Genomic DNA, 26530 nt, shown 5'->3' with positions numbered 1-26530 from the left:
GCAACACAATTAGCAGAGGATCCATGTCCAGGTAGACCGTCTGTCTCTTCTAGTATGTCGACCGTCCGTCTCTTCATGTACGTGCAACTTATCGTCTGTTTCTCTGCTCTTAAAATGTTCTCTTTCCTGTTTCTGCCTTTTTTATCTCATCTTCAGCCAATTGAAGAGCGGCTTCTCGGAACGGATGAACCAAAGATTAAACGGTCAGTTGACTGAATTTAACTTATCAGATATATATTATCAGAGATATTGTCCTGTGAATAGAATATTTGAAATGAGCAAATTACTGTAATTAGATATTTCCTTTTTCAGTAATTACTTCAAGTTATGTAATAAAAGTATGAAATGAATCACAAGAATGGAGGCCGTCTCACATCTAAAGACAACATGTCAGGGACAGTTTTTACTTCAAACTAGAAGATTTAACAATTAAGGCTTCAGACGTAGGATGACATCAAATATGTTAGATTCTGAACATAGAAACTGAAAAAGCAAAACGTAAAAAAAAAAATGACAAAAATGTTGAAAACAATGACAAAAAGCGACAAAACGTTACACCAAACGATTGAGTTGATGGAAACCCATAAACTAGAAGAGTCTGGAAAGATTTAACATCTAAAGACAATCTGCCATCATGACTGTGTGTGTGTGTGTGTGTGTGTGTGTGTGTGTGTGTGTGTGTGTGTGTGTGTGTGTGTGTGTGTGTGTGTCTGTGTGTGTGTGTGTGTGTGTGTGTGTGTGTGTGTGTGTCTGTGTTTCTGACATTGTTGACATTTTTCAAAAGGATTTTAAAAAGTTTGCATGAATCAAAAATGTACCACACTTTGTTTACCTCCATATATATTGCGTGTGTGTGTTTGTGTGTCTGTGTGTGTGTGTGTGTGTGTGTGTTTGTGTGTGTGTGTTCATGTGTGTGTCTGTGTGTATGTATGTGCCTCTGTGTGTGTGTGTGTCTCTGTGTACACAAATACACACACACATTCATAGACACACACACACACACACACACACATAAGAGTCTTTTGTCTTTTTAGAGTGTTACACAGCGTGTGGTGACTTCACCTCCCGAATACAGAAACATTTAAACAGTTGTCAGGTAAATAATGTGTCACATATTATCTAAAATAAAAGCAGAACGCGGTTAATATCAAAGCCTATCAGCTGAGACGGGGCGGTTCAGACCGCTGAAACGTTCTCAAACTATTTGTCTCGTCATCGTGAATCTGATGTCGGTGTCACCGTTTCTCATTTCACCCATTTCTGTGTGTGCGCCAGGGTCAGAGTGTCCCTGGAGGAACATTTTCCTGTCAAGTTTGCTTTTTATAAATCCCAATTCTTACGTAGAGAGCAGCATATGTCTTCTTTTGTGCATACGCCACGTTTTATAAATGAGACCCCAGGACATTTGGCGCTCTTATACCATCTCACCTTACTTCCTGCTTTGCTCCCATCAGAACTACTACGGCCACTAGATGGCGCCACCTCTACAAACATAAATATAGGTCAGAATCATGCTGGAACAAACATCATCTGGGAGCGTTTTTCAGGGGAGGACAGGTCACGTTTGGTTCAGTTGGTCAGCTGATCTAATAATCAGATAATACCTGATTGTTGGCAAAGAAAAGTATAAACAAGGTCTGTTTGCAGACACTAAGTTGCTCTTCAAGTTCTTAAAAGCTTGAGAGACTATTTACAGACACACACAGACTCAAACCAACTTATTGTCATATAGAGATTTATATACAATACAAGAAACTAATGTAAAACTTGTAGTCGAGTATAGGATATATGACAAGGATGACAACCATGTCTAATTAGAGAAACACTCTTAAGATTATTAATAATCAGAGGTTTAAAGAGCTCAAGGGCCTGAGAAATTGAACATGAACAAAGGCCTTGGATGAAACGAGCAAATGCTACAACATACTACAGAAATTGATATAATATCTCATGATAATAAAAATTCAGCAACACTTTAAGAGTGTAGTATGCTAAAGCAATCCGTTACTTATTCAAGGCAATGCAATCACGTAACAAGCACACAGATTATGCAGCTTAATTGAATTGAAAGCAACATAATGATCAAAGCAAAAACACGATAAAATAGTATGAAAAAAGAGGTTGTTACTCAAAGTTTCAGACAACGTAACGTGTGAACCGTGACCGTCTAAACTATTGCCACGATACAGTTCGCTTATATTTGTGTTACTGCTGTCAATTGGTTTGATTATCGTTATCCATATTATTTTTATTTCTAATTACATCTATGACCTACGGCCACATTGGGGATATTGTTTCCAGCGCGTCTCTGTCCCCCTCTGTCGCTACAACTCTGAATTTGCACCTTTTTTTGCAATCTCTCTCAACGGAATCATTCAATATGGACATTACTACTAGTTGCAACTTGGTTGGATTATCACTTAAGAGTAGAGATAGAGGAGAACCAGATTAAGAGGAGAGATGAAACCGAAGATGATTTTATTCTTCAGTTTTCTCTTCCTGTTGTCATATCAGTATTAGTTTAAAGGGAACATCTGTGAAACAATTTAAAATCATTGACTGAGTTGATATGCAGTTGTGTGGCAGCTGAGAAATCCATTTGTATGAGATGATCTCTTTGGAGGTCCTACTTTGCTGACTGGGCTCCTTCCTCAGCAGCTGGCACTCCTTCAGCTCTGGTTATAATAATCCAGTTCGATGTTCTCCTGTGGGTCCGACATCTGCCCCCTGGTGGCCTGGACCTGGAGAGACATGACAACACACATATGAGTTACTGCATCACTCCTTTTCTTAAAGGTCCCATGACATGGTGGTCTTTAGATGCTTTTATATAGGCCTTAGTGGTCCCCTAATACTGTATCTGAAGTCTCTTTTATATAGACCTTAGTGGTCCCCTAATACTGTATCTGAAGTCTCTTTTATATAGACCTTAGTGGTCCCCTAATACTGTATCTGAAGTCTCTTTTATATAGACCTTAGTGGTCCCCTAATACTGTATCTGTAGTCTATTTTATATAGACCTTAGTGGTCCCCTAATACTGTATCTGAAGTCTCCTTCCCGAAAGTCAGCCTTGGTGCAGAATTACAGCCACTAGAGCCAGTCCCACAATGAGCTTTCCTTAGGATGTGCCATTTCTGTGTCTGTAGCTATTGTGGAGGAGAGAGGGGTGGTAAGGTGGAGGGTGGGGGTGTGGCCTTGACCGACTTTGCCACTTTGCTCGTTTGAAAGCCATGATGTCTCGCTCTCATGGGTGGGCCAAATTCTCTGGGCGAAAGGGGAGGTAACCTTGTTCCTCATGACCTCATAAGGAGAAGATTCCAGATCAGCCCATCTGAGCTTTCATTTCCTCAAAGGCAGAGCAGTATACCAAGGGCTCGGTTTACACCTATCACTATCACGCAGGGGGAACGCATATTAATGTTAAAAAACCTCATGAAGTGAGATTTTCATGCCATGGGACCTTTAAAGGGGTGATAGAATGATTATATAGGGTATTTCACACTGTTCCTTAAGGTCTCCTAATAGGGTATGTATCATTAGTTGGGCTGAAAATTGCCCAGTTGCTATTTTATTGGCCCTTATGCATCCCTGTGTTTTGGCCCTATTTGGAACGACAGCTTTTCTTCCAAATATGGTATGCTCATGAATATTTAGATGAGCTGCGCGCTGATGGGTTGACATACACATACATTGGAGAGGAGACAGCAGGTCTCATATTTCAGACGCTGCAATGTTTCGTTACTAAATTCACTTCTGAGACTTTTTTATGCGAGAAATCAACTATGATAGGGTAAAATCGGTTTTGCATTCTATCACCCCTTTAAGTTCAATAAACACAAATTTCATTTCAACCAGTCCTCTAATCAAACGAGACGTGTACGGTACCTTCATGATGAAATAGATGACAATGGTGGACAACAGCAGAGTCAGCGGCAGGACAACCAGTCTGATGATAACAGCTGCTGGATCTGATAAAACCCATTCACAACATTAGATCACATCAGTACAACAGCTCCCATTAACCATAAACTTTAGTGATGTTAAATCCAAGAAAATCACTTCGACCGATTCTCTCCTGAATGCCTGTCTGGTTGAGTTTTATCAATCAACATCGTCACATTGAACCCCAGCAGGTTGCTTTGCTTTGCTGACTTGTTTTCAAAGTTTTTTATATCAGAAATATGGGTTTCTTACAACTAAATTGCCCAAAAAATAACTTGGATGCACGCATGTTGTATGGAACATATACAACATTCCTCACAGGTAAAATTTATGATTATGTCTATTGAATTTTGGGTGTTTTATTCAATTTCATAGCATTTGAAAAATGGTTTTAAATGGTTTTAAAACAGTATCCTGACTACAGTATCCTCACTTCACATCCTCTGATCCTAACAATTAGTCATCATAATTTCTGCTTTTTTTAATTAAGAAATGTGGTATATCATTTAAATTAGGGTTATTGACCGTGAATAAAAAAAGCGTTGAAAAAAGTGACATAATTGGCAAAAATAGCAACAAAACTGTCAGGAAAAGCGCCAAAAAAAGTTACTTTTGAATTTTGACCTGGAAGGACAACAAGTTAATGGTCGACATAAGACAACACTGGGTAAAAATGCAGATCCCCACAGTTTAAGCATCCAGGAACAACCCTACTTCCCCACCCTTCAATCCTAGATAACGTTACAGTTCAGACCATAGGAAAGAAGATCACTGTCAATGATGATGTCACTGGGTGCCTGGGTAGCTCACTGATTGAGCAGTCGCCCATATGCAGGGGCGTCGGACTGAAAAAGGGGACTGAGTGCCCAGGTTCCTCAGGTGAGGAGGGCCCAAAAAGATGCTAGAATGAATATCTGTGGATGCTGGGAGGGGGCCTCTCTACAGGGCCCAGAATTTTGTGCTACGCCCCTGCCCATATGCAGACGGAGCGGCTCAGGGTCAGAGAGTCTGACCTGCGGCCATTTGCCTTCCCCCTTTCTCTCCCCCCTTTCCTGTCTTCAGCTGCCTTGTCTATTAAAGGCTAAAATGCCCACAATTTAAAAAAAAGATGATGTCACTGATAGACTTACGTAAACAGGTGAGCTCAAGGATGGAAGAAGACCAAGACAATGGGGTTACACACTCCCTCAGACCAGATCCGGACAGAACACAGTCGGAGTTGATCTTCCATGCAGATCTGTTGGAGGAGTCATCTCTCCTTCCTACTGAAAGAGGAGAGCTACAGCTCAGCTTTCTACAGTAAACAGATGCTGATTCCCAGGTCGGGTCAGAGCCATCTACTGGTCTCCAGTCTCCCTGTTTCACCTCCAGTGTTCCAGTACAGCGACTCCATCCTCCCACCAATCTGACAGGATCTAACAGAAACAAAAGAGTCATCAGCAAAAGGAAAAATTGAGTTTCATTCAACAGAAATGAACCAAATCAAAGCTGCAACTCCTCTTCTACCTGAGCAGGTGAGTCCAACAGCTTTTCCAGGTGAGCAGGTGTTTCTATCTGACCCTGAGCTTCTACAGTCTAGAAGAGCAGACTCGTTGCCTCTACACTGGAACTCTTTGGTCCTCATTGGAGCTTCCACTTCTCCATAGAGCACCCCCTGGAGGACTGAAGGAGCCCCACAGCCAAGCTCCCTACAGACCACCTCTGCATCCTGCTGGTCAAAGTCATCTTCACACACTGAGGACCAGCGCTGGGTAGACTGGTTAGTGTTCACCTCCAGCCTGCCTGAGCACAGACTGGTCCCATTCACTAGCCTGACAAACACTAAGGGAGGGAAAGAGCACATTCATACATTGACACAATGTATAAAAAATTATTAAAATAGCTATATATTTTGAACATTTCTGACTTTTGCACCATCTTGTGGTAGCAAGAAGAATCACAGCAATGCATGATAAAGAATAAAAACATCTGTGACCTCAAAAGGACGTGTAGCTTAGGCAAACCTTAGATCTTCTGGTAACTTGTGCAGTATAGAGAAACTAAATTATGTGTTTGATAACTATATCTCGATACACTCCTGCTGCTTTTAAGTATTTTACATTTATCCATAGTTCATGTTCCATTCTTTCTCTCTCAAACTTTAAAGAAGTTGGTCTGCTGATACCAGTTCTGCTGTGGTTATCAATTAGTCAAACCCCATTACGTCTGTGTTCATCTCTTGCCTTTCTTCCCCTGGAAAGACCTGATGGAGGAGGCCCTCAGGAGAAAAGTTGGTGGCAGAAGCTTTACCGGCAAATCCCTATAAAGGAACTTAGAACTCCTTGAAAGACAAAGTATCTAACTGTAAGAATCCGAAACATTTTTAGAGCTTTTAGTCTGGATCAATCAAAGTACATTTCCAGGATAATTGTCTGTTAGCCATCCCTCACACTGCTCTCTATGTGTTGCCGTTCTCAAAATCCCTTCGCTTTGGGAATTAACAACAACCTTCAAGCTAGAAAACTACTTGCCAAAAATGTCAAGTTTTGAAGAAACTTTGAATGGGAAATTATTGTAAAGATTTACAAAGAATATGTTTAGGTCATTTCCTCTCTAACTGGGATGTTTTGGAACCGATTGATGGGATTGCTGTAAACAAAGTACACACGGAGATACAGTGGTAAGAGCAAATAAGGTTTAACCACCTCCTATCCCAGAATGTATCTGTGGTTTAGCCAGACTTTACTCCATACATAGATGTGACAGTGAGAGACTACACTGCTTTTGAAACCTACCTTGATATCTTGCGATTGATTCTGATACAGGTGGATCAATATGGTGTGAACATGTATTGTTTAATTATGGTGGACTGTTTTCCTACCTAAGCTATTACAGATGTTGATGGTGAGGTCGTCAGCAATGCCCCGGAGGGATGAAAAGTCTCTGAGATAGTACGTGTGAATTTCTTTAGGATCGGAGGCAATGTAACTTAGCTCCTTCCTTTTAGCATTCGTCACACCTGAGATAAAAACAAACAAAACTATTTACTTGACATGTAATAATGGTTTCCTTATTGCTAAAATAAACATATCACAGACTATACTGGTTGTTTTCCATTGTCAGAGCCATGGTAACCATCATTTGATTAACATTAATTTGCTTGGTTTAAATTCTATAAAAGTGGGGCGCAACTTAATGATCATGGGAAATGTGGGTCACAGGGTGAGACCAGTTGAGACCCCCTGTGCTGAAGCATACGCCACATCTTTGGCTCAACTATTTGCCTTTTGGGCAGCTGTTGGTTTTAATTCAGTTTAGTTAACTATTGAAAGCTATTTGCAAAGACTCAAAATATGCTGACTTCTTTTAATAACATTAACTGATATAATCGACAAATGTAGTAATTTTTATATCTTAAGGGACAAGCTCCAAAGGTTTTCATTGTGACAAACTTGAAATACCATTTTCAATTCATATTGATGTCAATTATTTTATTTGTGGTAAACTTTTGTAGTTTCAGAGAATTTCAGAGCTTATTCTATGACTTTCTTGCTATTTAAACTGCAATGAAATCACCAATAGCGTAGATCTCAATGCCGGCGTCCTTCAGTTTCTGTGAGGGGAGGAGTGTGTTGTCATTGGCCTCTCCATCAGTGATCAAGACAACAATCTTTTTGGAGTCTGCTCGCATTCCCACATTGGGTTTAAAGTTGTTTTGAAGGATGTAGTTCAGAGCCAGTCCTGTATAACAGTGATAAAGATGTGACAAAAGGCACAGAGAGAAGTTAAGGGAGTTATTCCAGGTGTACCTAAAAGTAAAAACTGAATTCACTTTCTCATAGACTGTTAAGGGACTGATGGACCTAAATACAAAAGTAAATATATTTGACTCCCATTGCAAGACTATATCCATAAGGTGCCTTTTATCTCACAGTCCCTCACACCATGTGTGAATTGGACAACAGACTGTTAAATCACCTGTGAAGGTTTGTGATTGTAGCTGTACCAGATTGGGGATGGCCTTCAGCAAGGAATATTTTGTCTGGTGGGTGTTCAGGTGCCACTCGGTCCTTGTGTTACTACTGTACTGAACCAGACCTGCAGGAATGAACATTTACAATGTGTAAAATGCTGATTCAATTTTTTATTTTAAAGTAATAATAATAACAATTAAAGCTGCAAGCAGCGATGGACGGGCCCTCGCGCCTCTGCGCGAGGGCTTTTGATTGCTGAGGTCTTTAGATGACACATACCGAATTTGAAGTTGATCGGATGAAATCTATCAGAGTAGTTCGTTAAATTTTAGAATTACGTAATTTTTTCTAAAAATAGCTCCATGGACTTGAAGATGAGACCTATGTCCCCTCGAAATTTGGAAAACTTATTACTTTTTTCCAGATTAAGGCGCACGTTAGTGGGTGCTGTAACGCCCGAGTCCAATCACTACAGAACTTTGCAATTTTCACCAGTTCTGACGTGTGCAAATTTTTGTGAGTTTTTGTGCATTCTAACCCCCTCAAAAATGTGATGATGGACTCGGAAAAATAATAATCCTTACAAAAACAATAGGTCCTTGCACTTTCAGTGCTCGGGCCCTAATAATAATAAAGCATTTTTTAGGAAGTTACAATGATGTGAAATTTCAATTTCTGTGAGAAAATTGCTGTAATTAAAGAAAAATGTGCACTGTAGGGTCTCTAACAAAGTAATATAAAATACAATACTTTTTATTGTCCTCATCATTGCCAGCGACACTTACACACACACACATGTCTCACACAAACTGTACAAATATACAGATGGACCAAACAACTTAATTATCATATGAGATGAGCCATAACCCTGACCGCTCAACCCTGGACATCTGCTATAATGTTGAAAGAAATAGAAGAATAAGAGTGCCTTTATGTGCGAATGTAGACCCAGGAATAACCTGCAACAAGTCCAATGAGCTGTATATGAGGAATTTGCTCTTACATCAATAATATTAATACAAACATAGTCCTTAGAGTGGTAGTATGAATAGTAGTTATTAAAATATTACCAATCTGGACTCGGTCTGGGCCAATGTTGAAATTGCTGACCATTCCAGCGAGAAAGGTCTTCAAGGTTTCAAAGTCTGAACGGCCGATGCTCCCAGAGCCATCCACCAACACCACAATGTCAGCTTTGGCTGTGGTTTCACACTCCTGAGAACCTGGAAGAAAACAGAGGATTGTGGGATACAATATGCAAAGGTTTCCTGAAAAAACAAAAGAAAATAACAAATTATACAAATATGACTTTTCATCCATCCATGCGATGTTCACTACATTTTCAAAGAAGGCCACGGGCAATTTAGGAGACAGAAAGCGTAGACCATATCCTACCATCCATCCATCCATCTTTGTCCGCTTATCAGGGGTTGGGTCCTAGCTGGACGTCCCTCCACCTAGTCCTGGGTCCTCCCCGAGACTTCCTGCCAGCTGGACGTCACTCCACCTAGTCCTGGGTCTTCCCCGAGACCTCGTCCCAGCTGGACGTCCCTCCACCTAGTCCTGTTTCTTCCACGAGACCTCATCCCAGCTGGACGTGCCTCTACCTAGTCCTGGGTCTTCCCCGAGGCCTCCTCCCAGCTGGACCTCCCTCCACCTAGTCCTGGGTCTTCCCCGAGACCTCGTCCCAGCTGGACCTCCCTCCACCTAGTCCTGGGTCTTCCCCGAGGCCTCCTCCCAGCTGGACATCCCTCCATCTAGTCCTGGGTCTTTCCCGAGGCCTCCTATCAGCTGGAAGTCCGTCCACCTAGTCCTGGGTCTTTCCCGAGGCCTCCTCCCAGCTGGACGTCCCTCCACCTATACCTGTTTCTTCCCCGAGGCCTCCTCCCAGCTGGACGTCCCTCCACCTAGTCCTGGGTCTTCCCCGAGGCCTCCTCCCAGCCGGACGTCCCTCCACCTAGTCCTGGGTCTTCCCCGAGACCTCCTCCCAGCCGGACGTCCCTCCACCTAGTCCTGGGTCTTCCCCAATGCCTCCTCACAGCTGGACGTCCCTCCACCTAGTCCTGGGTCCTCCCCGAGACTTCCTCCCAGCTGGATGTCCCTCCACCTAGTCCTGAGTCTTCCCCGAGGCCTCCTCCCAGCTGGACGTGCCTCCACCTAGTCCTGTTTCTTCCTCGAGGCCTCCTCCCAGCTGAACGTGCCTCCACCTAGTCCTGGGTCTTTCCCGAGGCCTCCTCCAAGCTGGACGTCCCTCCACCTAGTCCTGGGTCTTCCCCAAGGCCTCCTCCCAGCTGAACGTGCCTCCAGCTAGTCCTGGGTCTTTCCCGAGGCCTCCTATCAGCTGGACGTCCCTCCACCTAGTCCTGGGTCTTCCCCGAGACCTCGTCCCAGCTGGACGTCCCTCCACCTAGTCCTGTTTCTTCCCCGAGACCTCGTCCCAGCTGGACGTGCCTCTACCTAGTCCTGGGTCTTCCCCGAGGCCTCCTCCCAGCTGGACGTCCCTCCACCTGGTCCTGTTTCTTCCTCGAGGCCTCCTCCCAGCTGGACCTCCCTCCACCTAGTCCTGGGTCTTTCCCGAGACCTCCTCCCAGCTGGACGTCCCTCTACCTAGTCCTGGGTCCTCCCCGAGACTTCCTCCCAACTGGATGTCCCTCCACCTAGTCCTGGGTCCTCCCCGAGACTTCCTCCCAACTGGATGTCCCTCCACCTAGTCCTGGGTCCTCCCCGAGACTTCCTCCCAACTGGATGTCCCTCCACCTAGTCCTGGGTCTCCCCCGACGGCCTCCTCCCAGCTGGACGTCCCTCCACCTAGTCCTGGGTCTTCCCCGAGGCCTCCTCCCAGCTGGACGTGCTTGAAACACCTCCGTAGGGAGAAGCCCAGGGGGCATCCTTACCAGATGCCCAAAAGAACTCAACTTGTTCCTTTCGACGCAAAGGAGCAGCGACTCTACTCCGAGCTTCTCACAGATGACTGAGCTTCTCACCCTATCTCTAAAGGAGACACCAGCCACCCTCCTGAGGAAACCCTTTTCAGCCGCTTGTACCCTGGATCTTGTTCTTTTGGTCATGATCCAGCCTTCATGACTATAGGTGAGGGTAGGAACGAAAACTGACGGTTAGATAGAGAGCTTTGTCTTCTGGCTCAGTTCTCTTTTCGTCACAACGGTGTGATAAATCGACTGTAATACCGTCCCTGCTACGCCAATTCTCCGACCAATCTCCCGCTCTATTGTCCCCTCACTCGCAAACAAGATACTTGATACTGATGACCATTTCATACCGTTTGCTAATAATGCGCTATCTGTAGGTATAGAGAATCTTTGGTGCTGTAAGACTAACAGCCACGATAGCAGCTCTGTAAAACACAGTGTTCACATGCTTACATGATTATAATCCCAATGCTAACATGTTAATGTTTACAGTAGCGCCAAGATTGCAAAGTGGCAATAGTAGTACTGTGGCATTTGCCAATCCCTGAGTGGTATGTTGCTCAGTACAGTGGCAAAAAGCAGTGGTTCTTATCTAATCTGAGGTACCACCACAGCCCTGTCAGATGAACTCATGAACCCCTTCATCAAGTCACAATTTACCTTTCAAATGTAAGGTGTTCCGTGATTGGTCAGCAATCATATTACTGTAGTTTCAGCCGTTTCATCCATTACTTTTATCAAATCATTTCAGCTGTTTAGTCAGTACTTTTAGCAAATCATTTCAGCTGTTTAGTCAGTACTTTTAGCTACTATTACAGTGGTTTAGTCAGTACTTTAAGATAACTACTTCAACTGTTTAGTCAGTACTTTTAGCTACTACTGTTTGAAGGTGCCCTGTCACATGTATTTCATTACTTTGTGGTAATGTCTGAAGTTCTTCTAAAAATGCCTTGGTTACCTTGTTTCAAGCCATTCTAGCATGGTATAGAAAGCCTGCAGGAAGATTTGTGCCAGTTCTCATCAATATTCAATGAGCTAAACTGCTTGACTCTGATTGGTTGGATTATCAGCATTCTTTACCCAGCGAAACTATGGGGGGACTCATGAATAGTAATGAGCTCAGGCTACACCACGTCTGACTGACCAGCAATTGTAATTGGCCTGATTTCTCTGCTTATTTCCTTTCAGTGGCTAGACCGGACAGAGGAGGTAGCAGTTCATTTTCACATTCACCACATAACACATTTTCACATTCACCACATAACACAAACACATATGGACCTAACAGATTTAAAGAAATACAAATAAAATGGTTGTGTATGGCAGGGCACCTTTAATGATTTGATGAATCACTGGCATTAAGGGATCCACTGGGGGGACATGCTGCTTACTACAGCGGCATGTTCAGGTCTTTGGAGGGATTTGCCGCTTGTGTACCATCTGCACATACATTTCCTAATGAACGCTGGAAGTGGTAGGCAATTGTCAGGGACAAACAGTAAGTAATCTTCATACATCCTTGGTAACATCCTGCTATTTTTGGCCTATCCAGCGTAACGCCTTATGCCCACTGACTGTGCTTACGCCACAAACCGTTTAGCGTTTCTCATTCAAAGTAATGTTAGCCAATTTATGATTAATAAGAACTGACATTGTTAATGTTCTGCGACATGGAGTTGTTTATGATGTTATATGTGATCACATGATTAAACATGCCAAAAGTAATGTGTTTTATTATAGTGTAAAGTATGGTTTTAGTTTGCTCTAAAGTTGCTTTAAATCTCTTTTATTAATTAGTCAGACTTAGCTAAGGCAGCTCTAACATTAATTTAGGATACATCCCCAATCATATATTAAATTAATTTACTGGTTGTAAAAGCATCACTCATATCCCAGCAACAGAATGGACAAGAGAAACATACATTCCTTTTATTTGTTAGTTGGCTATATATTTCTGTTATTAAATAGTCATATATCACTTACCCATGGTAGCTAAGTCTACTTCTAATATTAGAATCATCAATGATATTCCTATCCATCTTATTCTATCCCGGGGATATCGATCCTCTCATCTCACACTCAGCAACAGCGGGGCATATTTTATCAAAAAATAACCCTTTTTCTTTTTACAAACTGTCATTTAATTCCCAAAAATCTCTAACAGAAGACACCCGTAGCTTTTCTTTTTTTTTCTTGCAGACTCCACGTATCTTGGGGCCAAGAATAAGGTGGATAAAGCAGTGAGACACCTCCTACTTGGCAGCAATGGCATCCGGCATAAAACGAGATGTTTTATCCCTGAGAGATGACAACACAAATGTCCTTCACCGTCGTTCAGGTCAGAACTACTAGGTTAAGCACAGCGAAAGATGGTAACTACTCTGCCTTGTTTAAAAGAAACATTAAGTGTTAGTAAGAAACACGGCGTGATCGATAGAGACAGAGCGCATTGCGTCATACACTAAAAGCCACCGAAGGGGAGTACAACTCTCCACTCTCTGTTAATTTTTATTGTTTGAAAGGTTTCCTCATCTTTGATCCGTCTTCTAGCAAACAACATACATATTTCTAAAAGCTTCTGTATGCTGATATAAACCAATAATGTAAAGTTTTTATAAGCTGCCGAGCTGAAAAAACTGAGCTTTTATGAGGAAAAAAGTGGAAACAGTTATGAGGAATCAGCAGAGAGAATGGAGAGACACTAAGCTAATGATATGTCAGACGTAACGTTTGTTAGCTTAACATACAGACACAGTTAGGCTAAAACCCTGTTGTTATCCACTTTTGTTTTCATAAAAGATCAGTTTTTTACGTAGGAGAGCAGAGAGTTGTTTTCCCCTCCGGTGGGGCGAACTTAAAGGCGCTCTGTCATATAGTCTCTGGTGTCAGAGACCCATCCATCTACTTCATTTATATTCATGTTCTTTGTTTACCGTTTGGGTTATGTCGTCCTTCAGCCCGGAGTCCTGGAGAGAAAATCAGAAAAGAAACATGAATATAAAGCAGCATTTTGATTGGAGCAGAGCTACGAAGTGGGCTAAATGTTCAGTTGTAAATCAAAGCCACGTGAGATATCACAAACACATTTATTAAAAAAGACTGATCGAAATAAAATGCAAAGCTCAAACCAAGATCTGAAAATAAAACTTTGGTTCATTACAACTTATATTTTTATACCTCTGAACTTTGAACATTGCAAAATAGGATATATAAGAATATATAAGAAGTTGCTTAACAAGTTCAGCAGGAAAATTATATTTGGAGTCAATGATCACCCCACATCTACTACATTGTATGACAAGCTGGACGCAAGCAAAAGATACAACCCTTAAGCCTGTTCTCGCTCTGTTTAAACACGAGAGACGGCAATAAAGACGAGGCAGGAGGAGACTGTGGTGTAAACCTTGGATATCGCGACATGCAAAACAGGGTGTCTATCCTAATTTGTGTCAAGAACTTTGCTCAGGAGATACTCCAGCTTTTTGCGAATTTTGCCCATTTTGCTCCTCAAGCTTTTAATGAATTACTCATTGTGGTCACTCCACTAATTGCTAGAAAAAACACCCATTTTAGAGACAGCATTTCGAGCTGTTAGAATGTTGTCACTTGTTGGAAAATGGGCTCCATTGGTCCGACATCCTGCAACTCCACCAGACCAAACTGGACATGTCACACTCTACCAACTCCACCAGACCAGACTGGACATGTCAAACTCTACCAACTCCAAATCCAACAAACGCCAACAAACACAGATGGCCGGCCCACACTGACCCAACTGTGTGTTTGTTGGTGTTTGTTGGCATTTGTTGGAGCAGTATGCAAGCTCCTTTAGAGCCTCTGATAAGTGGAACAAGAAACTGCTCCACCTACCATAACTTCACACAAAGTCTAAAGGCCTGGTACTTTTATATTATTGTTGTCATCACTGCTGACCTGCTGCTAACATGTTTGATGTTTGATGTCTTGCCTAGTGTCAAATATAGCCCGCTCTGCATTCCTTGGTTATGTATGAAAAGGTAACTTGTATTTTAACTATTTTACCATCTTATTAACCTGTTGTTAATCTTTCCTGACTGCTTCGCTTCCGACTGTGATCAGAAAACCAGGGGAGACTCGTTAACTCCAGGGCCGATGTTATAAAATGAATACCGTGGGGGGTTAAACACACACACACACACCGAGCTCTCTTAAAGGAGCTGCAGCACCATTTTACAACACTGTGTAACGCCTCCTTCATGAGTGATGTAACCTATTTCATCTTTTTATTACTGCTTGTTATTGCTTTGCATGGTTGAACGGTGACAGAAGATGGCTCAGCCGAGCCATCTAGTGTTGCTTGGCTGTGTTTTGATGCTTGCATGGTTTGTTATACTGAATGGGGATACTGTAGATGTGTAACTGTGCTAATGTCTTGCTGCTTCCTGTAGCTCTGCATGGCTTATTGAGAAAGCTTATTTGTTGCTCTAGCTGTCTGTATGGTGTCTTGTTGACTTCTGTCTGTATAGTGTAACCTGTTTAACTGATGTCTTGCTGTTTCCTGTTGCACTGCTCTAAAATTATCTTGCCAAAGGACTAGAGTTGAAAATTAGCCGGCTGGCTAACACTGGCACATTTACAGAAATGTTAATTAATGTGTGCTGATCTTTATAAAATAAAGAATAAGGAAGAGAAGTAGCACTCTCAGTAATAAACTATTTGTGTATCTTTAAATTTTATAACACATTTCATGTGTACATTTTAATAAAATACATATATCAGTTTTTTGTCTGTTCTTTAATAAGTCCAAACAGAGTTAACCTACAGACCAGTTCTTAAAAAGTTATTACACCACAGCAGCCAACTTCAAAAGCCAGAAATCCTGTGTGATGCAATCACTAAACCACAGGGTGTGTTTTTGTGTGTGTGTGTGTGTGTGTCTGACTTTATTTAGTTCCATATATTTGCTATAATGTGAACTTTTCCGATGTTCAGTTAAACAAACCTAAAGACTAAACATTGTTGACATTTTTCAAAAGGTTTTTAAAAAGTTTCTTCAAGTTTAAAGTGTTGGAGACTTTATCTTATGAGTAACCGCACTTTGTTTATCTCCGTATATTGATTTTAGTTTTATATTTCACTTCTTATGTACGAGATGAGAGTAGTGTTCCTGTTTTAGCTTGATCTGTCAGTGACTGACTTTTAAATTGGTATTCTGATTCTGAGGTTTTGAATGCTGCACTGTGACTTTAACTCAGTATTTAAACATTGATGTTTTGCATCTTTCACAGATTGATAATTAAAGCAGAGTCCTACCTGGTCTCCATAGCAACAGCAACACCATCAGCAGAGGATCCATGTCCAAGTAGACCGTCTGTGTCTTCTCGTATGTCAACAGTCTGTCTCTTCTCGTATGTGCAACTTACCTGTTTCTCTGCTCTTAAAATGTTGTTTCCTGTTCCTTTTTTATCTTGTCTTCAGCCAACTGATGAGCAGCTTCACGGACCGGATGAACCAAAGATTAAATGGTCAGTTCACTGAATTTACCTCATCAGATATATATTATCAGAGATATTGTCCTCTGAATAAAATATTTAAAATGAGCAAATAAATTAGTTTTTTTCTTCTTGAGTATTTACTTCAAGTTATGCAATAAAATTATGAAACAAAAAGGTTGGAAAGAAGCAAATAGACAAAAATGTTAAAAAAGCAGTAAGTGCTGACAAAGACATCAAACGTCAAAGTGTCAAAAACTTTGAAAAAAACTAAAGTCTGACATCATCTCCCATCTGAAGACAATCATCTCAACGTTAAAGACATAATATGTAAAGACTGCAGGGTCACACATTGTAAAACTACAACTAGATGAGTTTTGAAAGCTTTAACCGAGCTAGCTAGTGTAGGAATATTTTATTAAGAAAATGTGTGTATGTGCTCGTTGCAAAAGAGCAGTGTGCAGTCAATTGAGGAAGTGGTTAAAAGTACTCCGGGTGGCCTCTTGATGCACAGAAGGTGAAGCCAATATATCATCAAAAACAAAAGTTTTCGCTAAAATAAAAACAAGACTAGAAGTAAATAAAATGTAAATAAAATTATTTCAACTTTATTTTGGAAATCCCATAATCGAACGCTACCATTATTACTCAGATGATTCCTGATTCCAGAAAAAAATTTGACTTCATTTGAGTACAATTTTATTAAACAAAACATTTCCATTTCCGCTTCTTTAAAAACAATTTTCTTTTTACCTTACTTTTATTTTTACCCAAATTACTTTCTTATGTTACAAATTACTTTTGTCATATTATCTTAACCGACTTGTTTCTAACTGCAGAATGAATCAAACCCTCCCAAATCTTCAGCTCATTCTGACACCAAAACAAAACACAGAAACCTTAAAAAGGTGAAACATTTATAAACTTCATATGTCGGTGTCACACACACACACACAAACACATGCACGCACACGCACACACACACACACACACACACACACACAGATAAGAGTCTTTTGTCTTTTTAAAGCGTTACACAGCGTGTGGTGACTTCACCTCCCGAGTACAGAAACATTTAAACAGTTGTCAGGTAAATAATGTGTCACATATTAGCTGAAATAAAAGCAGAACGCGGTTAATAATAAAGCCTATCAGCTGAAACTTTTTCCTGCAACGTTCTCAAACAATTTGTCTCGTCATCGTGAATCGTTGGTCTGAACCGGGCTTCAGATGGACCCACTTAAAGCCAACAGATTTTTGGATTATTGCAGAAAGCTCTGTGGTATTTAGTCAAAAACCCAGCCCTAGTAAGCCACCTGTTCCACAACGAGAGTTGAGTCAGTAGCTTGTCATTTATTAGCAGGTTAGCTGTCTGTCCAGTTAGCAATGTGCTACGCTGATGCAGCAGATCTTTCTTGGCGTTGGACTGACTCAGGAGTTGCTGCCCGCTGATCACTTCTAGAAGCAACGGAAAAGTGTCAAAAACATCCCCCAAAAAATAGCTGAAAGCGTGAGAAAAGAACAACGTAAAATATGCCAAAAAAAGCATTGAAACAGACTGACGCAAAATAAGACAAAAAGTGTCAAAAAAAGCAATGAAAAAGCGTCAAAAAAGCATCGGAAGAGGACCAAAACTTTGGGAAAAAGCAAAAAAAAAAAAACAACAACAACAAAGGTGTCGGAAAAGCGCCAAAAAAGTTTGGAAAAAAGCAACGAAAATAACTCATAAAAATGGTCAGAAAAGTCGCAAAAAAGGGACCAATAAAAACGCTGAAAGCGTGAGACGAACAACATGAAATATGCAAAAAAAGTGTCAAAAAAAGTAATGAAAAAGCGCAAAACAATTACCAGGAAAGCATCCAAAATCGTTGTGAAAAAGCGACACAAAAAAACCGACAAAAAAGGTTCGGAAAAGCAAAAAAAAAAAAAAAAAAAAAAAGGAAAAAAAAAAACCTGTTAAAAAGCTGTTAAAAAGCTTTGAAAAAGCATCAAAAAGGTTGAGAAAAAGCACCAAAACAAGCGGCTACCGTCCTACGCTGATGTTGCAGATCTTGCAGCTGGGGTCTTTCTTGGCGTTGACGGTGGACTGACTCAGGAGTTGCTGCCCGCTGATCTTTTCGACCGTCCCCAGAGACAGATCCACCGGCTCCGTGTAGATCACCTCCAGGATGACGTCCTGCGTGTGGCTGAAAGACAGCGAGCCGTCGCTCTCCTCGCTGCAGCGCAGGAAGCAGTTATTGGATCTGTCCAGCGCCGGCAGCCGGCCGCTGCAGAAGGCGTCTCCGTCCGAGCCGGCAGGCGCCAGCACCAGGATCACGTAGTGGTATGAAGTGTACATGCAGTAGAAATCCCCAAAGTACACATTGGTGTTCTGGTTGAAGAGGACGTCGGCTTGGATCTGTGCAGAAATAAAAGCAAAGGTGTAGTATCTTAACATCTTATTTCATTCTGAACATCCTATAACTTGTACTTAAGCTTTATCTGAACTATCTATATAACTTGTACTTAAGCTTTTGGTAACAAAGAAATCCAAATTAACTTTACCCCACTTCCACAGGAAACATCTGGAAAGCGTTATCGGTGGGGTCCCCAAAACAGAGAGGTCTTTGTTGGACATGCGCCAATACTATTGGTCAAACTATTGTTCCAACCCCCATCTATGATACAAAATTATAGATATATATATACGGTCTTCAAACAAAGAAAGACAGAGTGACCATTTTGAGAACTGGGAAACTGCGGTCCTCTCCGAGCTCCTGCAGAAGCTTGTAAATTGATGCTGAATTCTTTGATGTAAATAAACTTTTAGAATCATGAACAGTGTCAGCGGATTCCTCTTCATACAACATCACAGCATCGCAACTAAAGACACCACAAAGGGGAGCAACGTCAATTGTTCCATAAAGAAGTTGTGATGTATGTTACAACAAACCACAGGGGTAACGACGTAGATCAGCCACAAGGTGGCGAGGTAGTCTTCCAGATGCAAAACTGCATTTGGGATGACATCATTCTCCTTTGTGGCTATAAATCAGTGGAATACTCTTCCTACAGAGCTAATTTTATGCACTAACTTGCACTCATTCTTACACTTAGCAAGGCATTGGTTGTTAACAAAGCAGACTTGCTCCCACCAGTGAATTGATGTGCTGAATTACTGTGTGTTTACTGTCTGTTGTGGGGGACAACCTGGCACAAGACATCTATTAATGTTTTTTGTCCCTGTAAATTACAATTAAAGTTTCTGATGCCGTTTTCAAGGTTTTTGTCACCTTTTTATGACGTTTATTGTTTGTTTGCTTATTCCAACTGAAATAAGAAATATATTAATCTATCGTCTAACTGCCAACTTTGGCAGTGAAAAGTTATTTTCGGACACCGATGTACAACCAGGAACCAGACATCAACATTACCTGGAAGCGGTAGGGTCCATACGGGGAGTCCTGTGGGGGTTTTCCTGTGTTGAACTCTGTGTTGCAGCTAAAGAAGACACCCTGCAGTTTCCCGCTGATGGGTGACCCGTGGCTGCCGCTGTTGTCTTTCACCGACGGCAGCATGCGGCGGCACTGAGCATCTCTGGAGCGATAAGAGGGGCTGGAGACAGCACACAGCACCGTTAACACACAGCGGGGTTAACAAACTATTATAGCACTTATAATAAAAAAAGAAGAGCACTAAACAACAGTCCGCAACATTAACCCTTCTGTGGTCCTTCGGGTCCTTGTGACCCAAAGGACAAAACAAGGGTTAATACAGCACCTTAGTGCTTGTTTGTACAACATTTTGGCCAGTTTAAACTGTGTTTGAATGTGCTCTACAACCAACTTTCTTACTTACTTTACAAGAGACAGGGTTTAGAGAGCAATTCTCAACAAAATAAAGGGAAGTACATAACCCTTGTGTTGTCCTTTGGGTCCCGGTGACCCGAAGTTTTTAAGTCAGATGTAAGAAGGCTCGGGAATTAATAAATTAGAGTCAGGTTTGACAGGCCTTAGGGCCTTATTTTAGACATAATTCCCTCTACAGTACCAAACCCTAGACATTACAGGACATTCACACACACACCTGGCCTGATGGAAGTACTCCTTCTGTTGGTTTCTGTAGAAGACGGTGAACGGCAGCATCCTGCCAGCGATCGCCTCGGCTTTCTGCAGCAGCTGGTTCAGGTGGACGGCTGAGTAATCTGCAGACACATTCACCTATTCTCTCAGACAGGATGGTTTGATTTAAAAGTTAATTATAACAATCGCTAGTTTCAAGTCTTCTTTAATACAGAATGATGTTCGTTTTGTAAATGATGGTCCCATTTACTTTAAAACAGATGCAGGGGATGCTTTAGGACAAATCAAGACAGAGGCTTAGCAATGCTAACCATGCTAACACTGTGGACATTATGATACACCTCATCTTGTTTTCATCTTAACCTTTGACCCTCTCACTGTGTGTTTACACTTCAGCAAAGTTAACTAGAACATTTTGGTCGCCTAGAAATGTCTTCAGAAATGTGTTCAGTGTTCTGCCAACCAAGCTAACTAGCTACTAACTTAAGGGAAGGGTTCTGCCATACATGCAGATGAATGGCGCCAGTATCTTGAGGTACCTGCCACAAATCTCCACTGGATGACTCGCTTCAAAGGGTTGAAAATCTGCAACTTTCCCTATTTAGCATTTAGCTTAGCGCAGCGCCATGAAACCATACACAACTATGGATTGACCGCTTCATCCTCCCCAGCTCTTTTACGTTTCATTACCTGTTTTATATGTTTTAATGGTTTGTGTGTTGTATGTTATGGTCTACAAAGGTTTAAGGATGTCCTGCCTCTTAGACTGTAAAACTAGTTTACCTATGGGTACCAATAAAGTAACCTAACCTAACTAACTCCACCCTTTACTCTAAAATCAGTGACAACACAGCGATCTAGTGTAGTAAAGACGTGATGAGTTCATGGACAGCAACCTGCGGTGCAGAACTCGATGATCTCGCTCCACGGAGAAACGGCGTAGTCTCCGTCCGGCTGTTTGGCGGCTGTCTGGACGGACACGGTGTACTCTGTGCGAGGACTCAGGAACCAATGACCTCTCACCGTCATCGGCAGGGGAACCGCCTTCGCCACCAGCTTCGTCGGGATTTCCTAATAGACAAAGACGCCGCAGGAGGAGAAGGACAGGTTTTTAAATGTCATCACAGGCAAACATGTTGCAGGAAGAGGAGAAAATATTCTTTCAGACGGAACAAGTTTGGGGAACAAAGTTAGCAGCTGGTTAGCAAGGGACTCTACAGGATGAAGTTTTGTTTGAAGTGGATTTAGAGACGACTTTAAGTCAAATTTATATTGCTTCCTCCATGTTGAAATCTACCCCTATTTGTTGTTAATTTTCACTTCGCTTTTAAGAGAATAACTACATGGCCAAAATCCATCAATGAGGCTTCATTTGAAACCTAAATTCATACAGTCTAAACATGGTTCAAAACCGTTGTGCACTATGTCATCGTGCAATAAGTAGGTTATTGGGGTTATGCAATATGTTAGTGGTGCAATTCGTGGGCTGTTGGATTGATCAATATGTCATTGTGTACTGCAAAGGTTATGTGGAAATGTGTCATTTGTAAAATACGTAGGCTATTGGGGTTATTATTATTATTATTATTTATTACATTTATATAGCGCTTTATCATAGACACTCAAAGCGCATTTGGGGGGGGGGGGGGGACTGCTCTCTAACACCACTAATGGGGTTGTGCAATATGTCGGTGCATTGTGTCATTTGTGCAATATGTAGGCTATTGGGGTTGTGCATTATGTCAGTGCATTGTGTCATTTGTGCAATACATAGGCTATTGGGGTTGGGCAATATTTCATTGTGCAAGGGACTACATGTGTTACACTTATTGCCGAGAATGCAGCCAACAACCACTGAACGAAGGAGTTAATGTGCTTACAATATACTGTAGGTACGTGTCTAATGTATATGAGAGCATGTTTTGTGTTGCATGAGAGTATGTGTTGAGAGATGCTTATTTTCTGTATTTGGTGTTGTCTTTGTAAAGCTGCGGAACGGACAGAGTCCAAAACAAATATCCCTTCGGGGACAATAAAGTATATCTTATCGTATCTGTTTGGTCCTTGCATGATTTTGTAATAACAATAACTAAGACATGCTTTACGCTACACAATGCTTCTATATCTTGACACATATATATAACACTTGTATGAAGTTTCAGACCTCTAGGCCTACATCCACACTGCAGCGTTTTGGCTTAAAAACATATTTTGTTACGTTTACACCTGGTGTCCACAAAACTGCAGTGTTTCAGAGCCCCTAAAACAGAGACATTCGGCAGAACTGCTGCCCCGTGGATTTCCCCGGCTGTGGTGAGTCACTGATCTCAGAAACACCTAGCATGAAAAGAAGAGCTGACGTTTGTTTGCACCAACCTTGTGTTTAAACTTGTTCTCCTTCTCGTTCTCCTTCTTGTTGAGGTCGATGAAGTAGTGCGTGATCCTCTCGCGGCCTCTGCTGTCCGGGACGTCCCAGCTGATCTTAAATGAATCACAGGTAATGTTGCTGATCCGGATCTGCTGAGGAACCGGAAGGTCGTCCACGTCGCCGATGCCGCTGTCTGCAGACTCTGTCGCTGCAAGAGAGTCCGTTAACAGGCGTTAAAAATCAGACAAGAGAGCCCGTTAATAGGCGTTAATAATCACATAAGAGAGTCTTATAAAACATGTTAATAATCATGAAAGAGAGTCTTTTAAAACACGTTAATAATCAGAAAAGACAGTCTGTTAAAACACGTTAATAATCAGATAAGGATGAATTGGGTACGCTGCAACTAACGATAATTTCCCGGTGGCTTATTGTGTGGATGAACAGATTAATTGTTTGTTCTCTAAAATGTCAGCAAATTGTGAAAAATGTCGATCAGTGTTTCCCACTTTTTATCTTAAAATATTATGACTTTTTTCTTGAAATATTACGACTTCTTTCAGCCTGCTTTTAGCTTTGTGATGCTCATCAAACTCTCCTACAGCTCAATGGAGAAGCTTTAAACCGTAACACGTTTCAGAAGGATGTGAACAATGAAAGATTCCTTTATTATTCCGTACTGGAGTGTAACTCGTGTCTCTGTGTTTCTCTCCTCCCTCCCTCGTTTCTTCACAGTTCAGAGGACAAAAGGCTTCAGAGACTCTGAACAAGGATCCTGTTGACGGTTCAAACTGTAACTCCTCTGCTAATCTCTCAGCGTGAACAGGAAACAGATTCAAACATCTAAATCTACACGAAACTAAAAGGGCTTTTGATTTGAAGAGACACTCTTAATGAGGGAGGGGAACACACTCACACACACACACATACACATAGTGAGTGTGTGTGTGTGTGTGTGTGTGTGTGTGTGTGTGTGTGTGTGTGTGTGTGTGAGGGGAAGGAACAATGACACTTTTTTCCCTAACTTCACCCTCCAGAACCCAGCACAGCTCCAGCTGACCTCCTTCTCTTCCCTCCATCCTGCGGCTGAATGGAGGAGGCCAAGCGTTGGAACGGTAACTACGGTAACCATCCAAAAACAGACTGAGTTTTAATCCTCAGAGGACAAGAGTTCACGTGTCCTCGGCTGTGACTCACCTGAAAGATTATTATTTATACCGGGACAGAAACATCCGAGAGAAAGAATAAGGAAAACTTTGTGTGTAATATCTAAAGGTGTTACATCTTAGATATTTTAAAGTTTGGACGTGTATTTAAATGTTCAGGCTGTGGTTGTGATGATAAAATTTGAACGCTGCTTTGTTTCCTGATGGATCAGTCAGAGACTACAAAATAAAGAAACGCAAGATTTGTCTGGACACAGATGATATGAAATCTTTCTAACTCTGCAGAGAACAACACAGCTGTAGAATAAAAACCTTTTACTCTGACCAAGTGTTGAGTGAGATTCAGGAACCTCTGTGGGTCCTATTTCGCACCTGGCGCGGCACAAAGCCAGACGCAAGTATCTTTGCTAGTTTAAGACCGACGCAGTTGTCATTTTCCCGTCCAGCGCCCACGTTGTTTAAATAGCAAATGCACCTGCAGCCATCTGTGGCCCATGGGCATGCTGGTCTTACAGGGAGGTGTGTTCAGGTGCATTCTGGGCGTGCTGGTCTTACAGGGAGGTGTGTTCAGGTGCATTCTGGGCGTGCTGCAGCATTTCATTGTTATTTTAACAGAGCATTAGTAAAATGCTCCTAGGCTCGTGCACAGCGCACACACACTATGCTTGTTACACACACAGGGACGCACAGCAGCACACACACACACACACACACACACACACACACACACACACACACGCAGAAGATTACAAATAACAATATCAGGGTGTAAATCCTCCATCATAACAGCAATGCTCCAAGGTCCAAACGCGCCTGGCTTTTAAAGGGAATGAGAGATGATCTCTGATTGGTTGATTGCATGTCATGCCCAAAACACACCTCTGATTAATGAACACAGACCCTTTTATCAGCCGTCAGACTAGCAGAAGCAGATTTGGACACGCCCTAAACACACCTGCACCAGGCGCTGCACGCCGTGACCTCAGATCGTTAAAATAGAGCCCTAAAGACTTCACTGAAAACAAACCGCACTCACGGTTAATGTTTGACCTTTAAGTGTAAACTGCTGCAATAGTTGTTTAATGAATATCTCAGTAATTATGTTCTTATTTTTTATGCTTCTGATGATATTTTTTCTGTACTATTATAAACTCACAGTGCGGATCAGAGTCAGATAACGGACGGACTGGAGGAAACATGCAGCAGATTAAATCTATAATCTGATTTACAGTGAAGCAAACACTCCACTGTGCTGTCCACTTTTTAAAGCTTTTTCGCCGTGTTTTTTGCCACTTGTGAGCTTTAACAAAAAAGGACTTTTTGATGCTTTTTGTTGACATTTTTAAGGTTTTTTTGACACTTTCAATGCTTTTTTTCATGCTTTGGCATGTTTGACGCTTCCTGTTGACATTTTTAAGACTTTTTTTTGACATTGTTGCCGCATTCTGCTGCTTTTTGTCACATTTTTTGAAGATTTTGATGGCAGTACTTCTGCAGTAACAGAAGCGTTTTTGCTCTTTTTTCATGTTTTATGACTGAGAATCTGTCAATCGTATATAGTTACCAAACAGTGTCCAGAAGATAATCACTAATCTGCATTAAATCACACACACACACACACACACACACACACACACACACACACACAACAACTTACCTTTCCTGTCACACAGCTGCAGACTGGGACTGTTCGGAGGCTCCGTCATGTTGAAAAGAAGAAGCGAAAGAAGATGATTAAATCCCAGGGAGACGTCAGCAAAAAGAGAAAACTGTTGAATATTCTGCTGTGAAGCTTTGGTCTGACTGATACTCTCTCTGTGACATCAGAGAGAGAGAGAGAGAGAAAGAGAGAGAAAGAGAGAGAGAGAGAGAGAGAGAGAGAGACATAGACAGAGAGAGAAAGAGAGAGAGAGAAAGAGAAAGAGAGACAGAGACAGAGACAGAGAGAGACAGAGGTTTATTTCAACCAAACCAGAGTGGTGATTGTTGGAACAGTGGAAAGATGAACCAAGACGGCTTTTGGTAGTTTTATTTAGTTTCTGTCCACTTTGAATGAAATGTGTTTTACGATGGTAAAAGTCCTGATTATTTACATGGAGTCTGGTGGAGTTTGGTGATGGTGATTTCGGGGCTGTTTCATGTTAAACTAAAAGGATCTTACTCTTTAACTAAAAGGTCTATCTCTGTAGGGATCCATCCCATAATGTTGTCAAACACTTGCCTATCAGCCACGTTTAAAAAACTAAGTTACCCTTTAAGTACAGTAAAACATGTACAGCGCTGTCTTTTGTGTCTTTTGTGCCTCCGAGCATCCCAACGTTATTCCGAATAACAGACAGAGAGAGATGTGGTCATCATCTGTGGATTAACACGTGATGTCAGCAGCAGCTGGAGGATTAAAAGCTCTTATATAAGAAGATTAACCACCAGCTCACCAAACTCACACGCTTATCATTTCATCCTCTGGTCTTTACAGTTTATTCATTTTTATTTGAGTGTTTGTGTGTGTTTGTGTGTGTCTGTGAGAGTGTGCGTGTGTGTGCGTGCGTGTGCGTGTCTGTGTGTGTGTATGTGTCTGTGTCTGTGTGTGTGTGTGTGTGTGCGTGTCTGTGTGTGTGTGTCTGTGTGTGTGTGTGTG

General features: G+C 41.7%; 2 protein-coding genes across 2 annotated transcripts; both read right to left on the bottom strand.

The window, feature by feature from the left end:
* Nucleotides 1-1800: 1800 nt before the first annotated feature.
* Nucleotides 1801-16186, bottom strand: LOC114548527 (cartilage matrix protein). Its single transcript, XM_028568512.1, has 10 exons — nt 16119-16186; nt 13760-13792; nt 8967-9119; nt 7901-8020; nt 7499-7663; nt 6804-6941; nt 5450-5764; nt 5074-5358; nt 3887-3969; nt 1801-2741 (listed from the first exon to the last, which is right to left on the bottom strand). Exons 1-10 carry the CDS (start codon nt 16159-16161, stop codon nt 2670-2672), a joined length of 1407 nt encoding a protein of 468 aa, XP_028424313.1. The 5' UTR covers nt 16162-16186; the 3' UTR covers nt 1801-2669.
* Nucleotides 16187-18255: 2069 nt separating this feature from the next.
* LOC114548442 (phytanoyl-CoA hydroxylase-interacting protein-like) lies at nt 18256-25750 on the bottom strand. Its single transcript, XM_028568405.1, has 6 exons — nt 25550-25750; nt 22735-22934; nt 21255-21429; nt 20363-20480; nt 19711-19891; nt 18256-18695 (listed from the first exon to the last, which is right to left on the bottom strand). The coding sequence occupies exons 1-6, from the start codon at nt 25596-25598 to the stop codon at nt 18321-18323; spliced, it is 1098 nt and encodes a 365-aa protein (XP_028424206.1). The 5' UTR covers nt 25599-25750; the 3' UTR covers nt 18256-18320.
* Between the last annotated feature and the right edge of the window lie 780 nt (nt 25751-26530).

This window comes from Perca flavescens, chromosome 21, assembly GCF_004354835.1.
Source record: "Perca flavescens isolate YP-PL-M2 chromosome 21, PFLA_1.0, whole genome shotgun sequence".
NCBI lineage: Eukaryota > Metazoa > Chordata > Actinopteri > Perciformes > Percidae > Perca > Perca flavescens.
The sequence above is the reverse complement of the archived record's forward strand: the minus strand, read 5'-3'. Positions and strand labels throughout refer to the sequence as shown.

Coding starts and splice junctions, on each gene's coding strand:
- LOC114548527 (XM_028568512.1), bottom strand. CDS start 16,161: ATGGATCCTCTGCTGATGGTGTTGCTGTTGCTATGGAGACCAG. Junction 9,120..13,759: donor AGGACGACATAACCCAAACG/GTAAACAAAGAA, acceptor GTTTTCTTCCAG/GTTCTCAGGAGTGTGAAACC. Junction 5,765..6,803: donor CAACATCTGTAATAGCTTAG/GTAGGAAAACAG, acceptor TCCCTCCCTTAG/TGTTTGTCAGGCTAGTGAAT.
- LOC114548442 (XM_028568405.1), bottom strand. CDS start 25,598: ATGACGGAGCCTCCGAACAGTCCCAGTCTGCAGCTGTGTGACAGGAAA. Junction 20,481..21,254: donor CATCGAGTTCTGCACCGCAG/GTTGCTGTCCAT, acceptor ATGTGTCTGCAG/ATTACTCAGCCGTCCACCTG. Junction 18,696..19,710: donor ATGGACCCTACCGCTTCCAG/GTAATGTTGATG, acceptor ATTTCTGCACAG/ATCCAAGCCGACGTCCTCTT.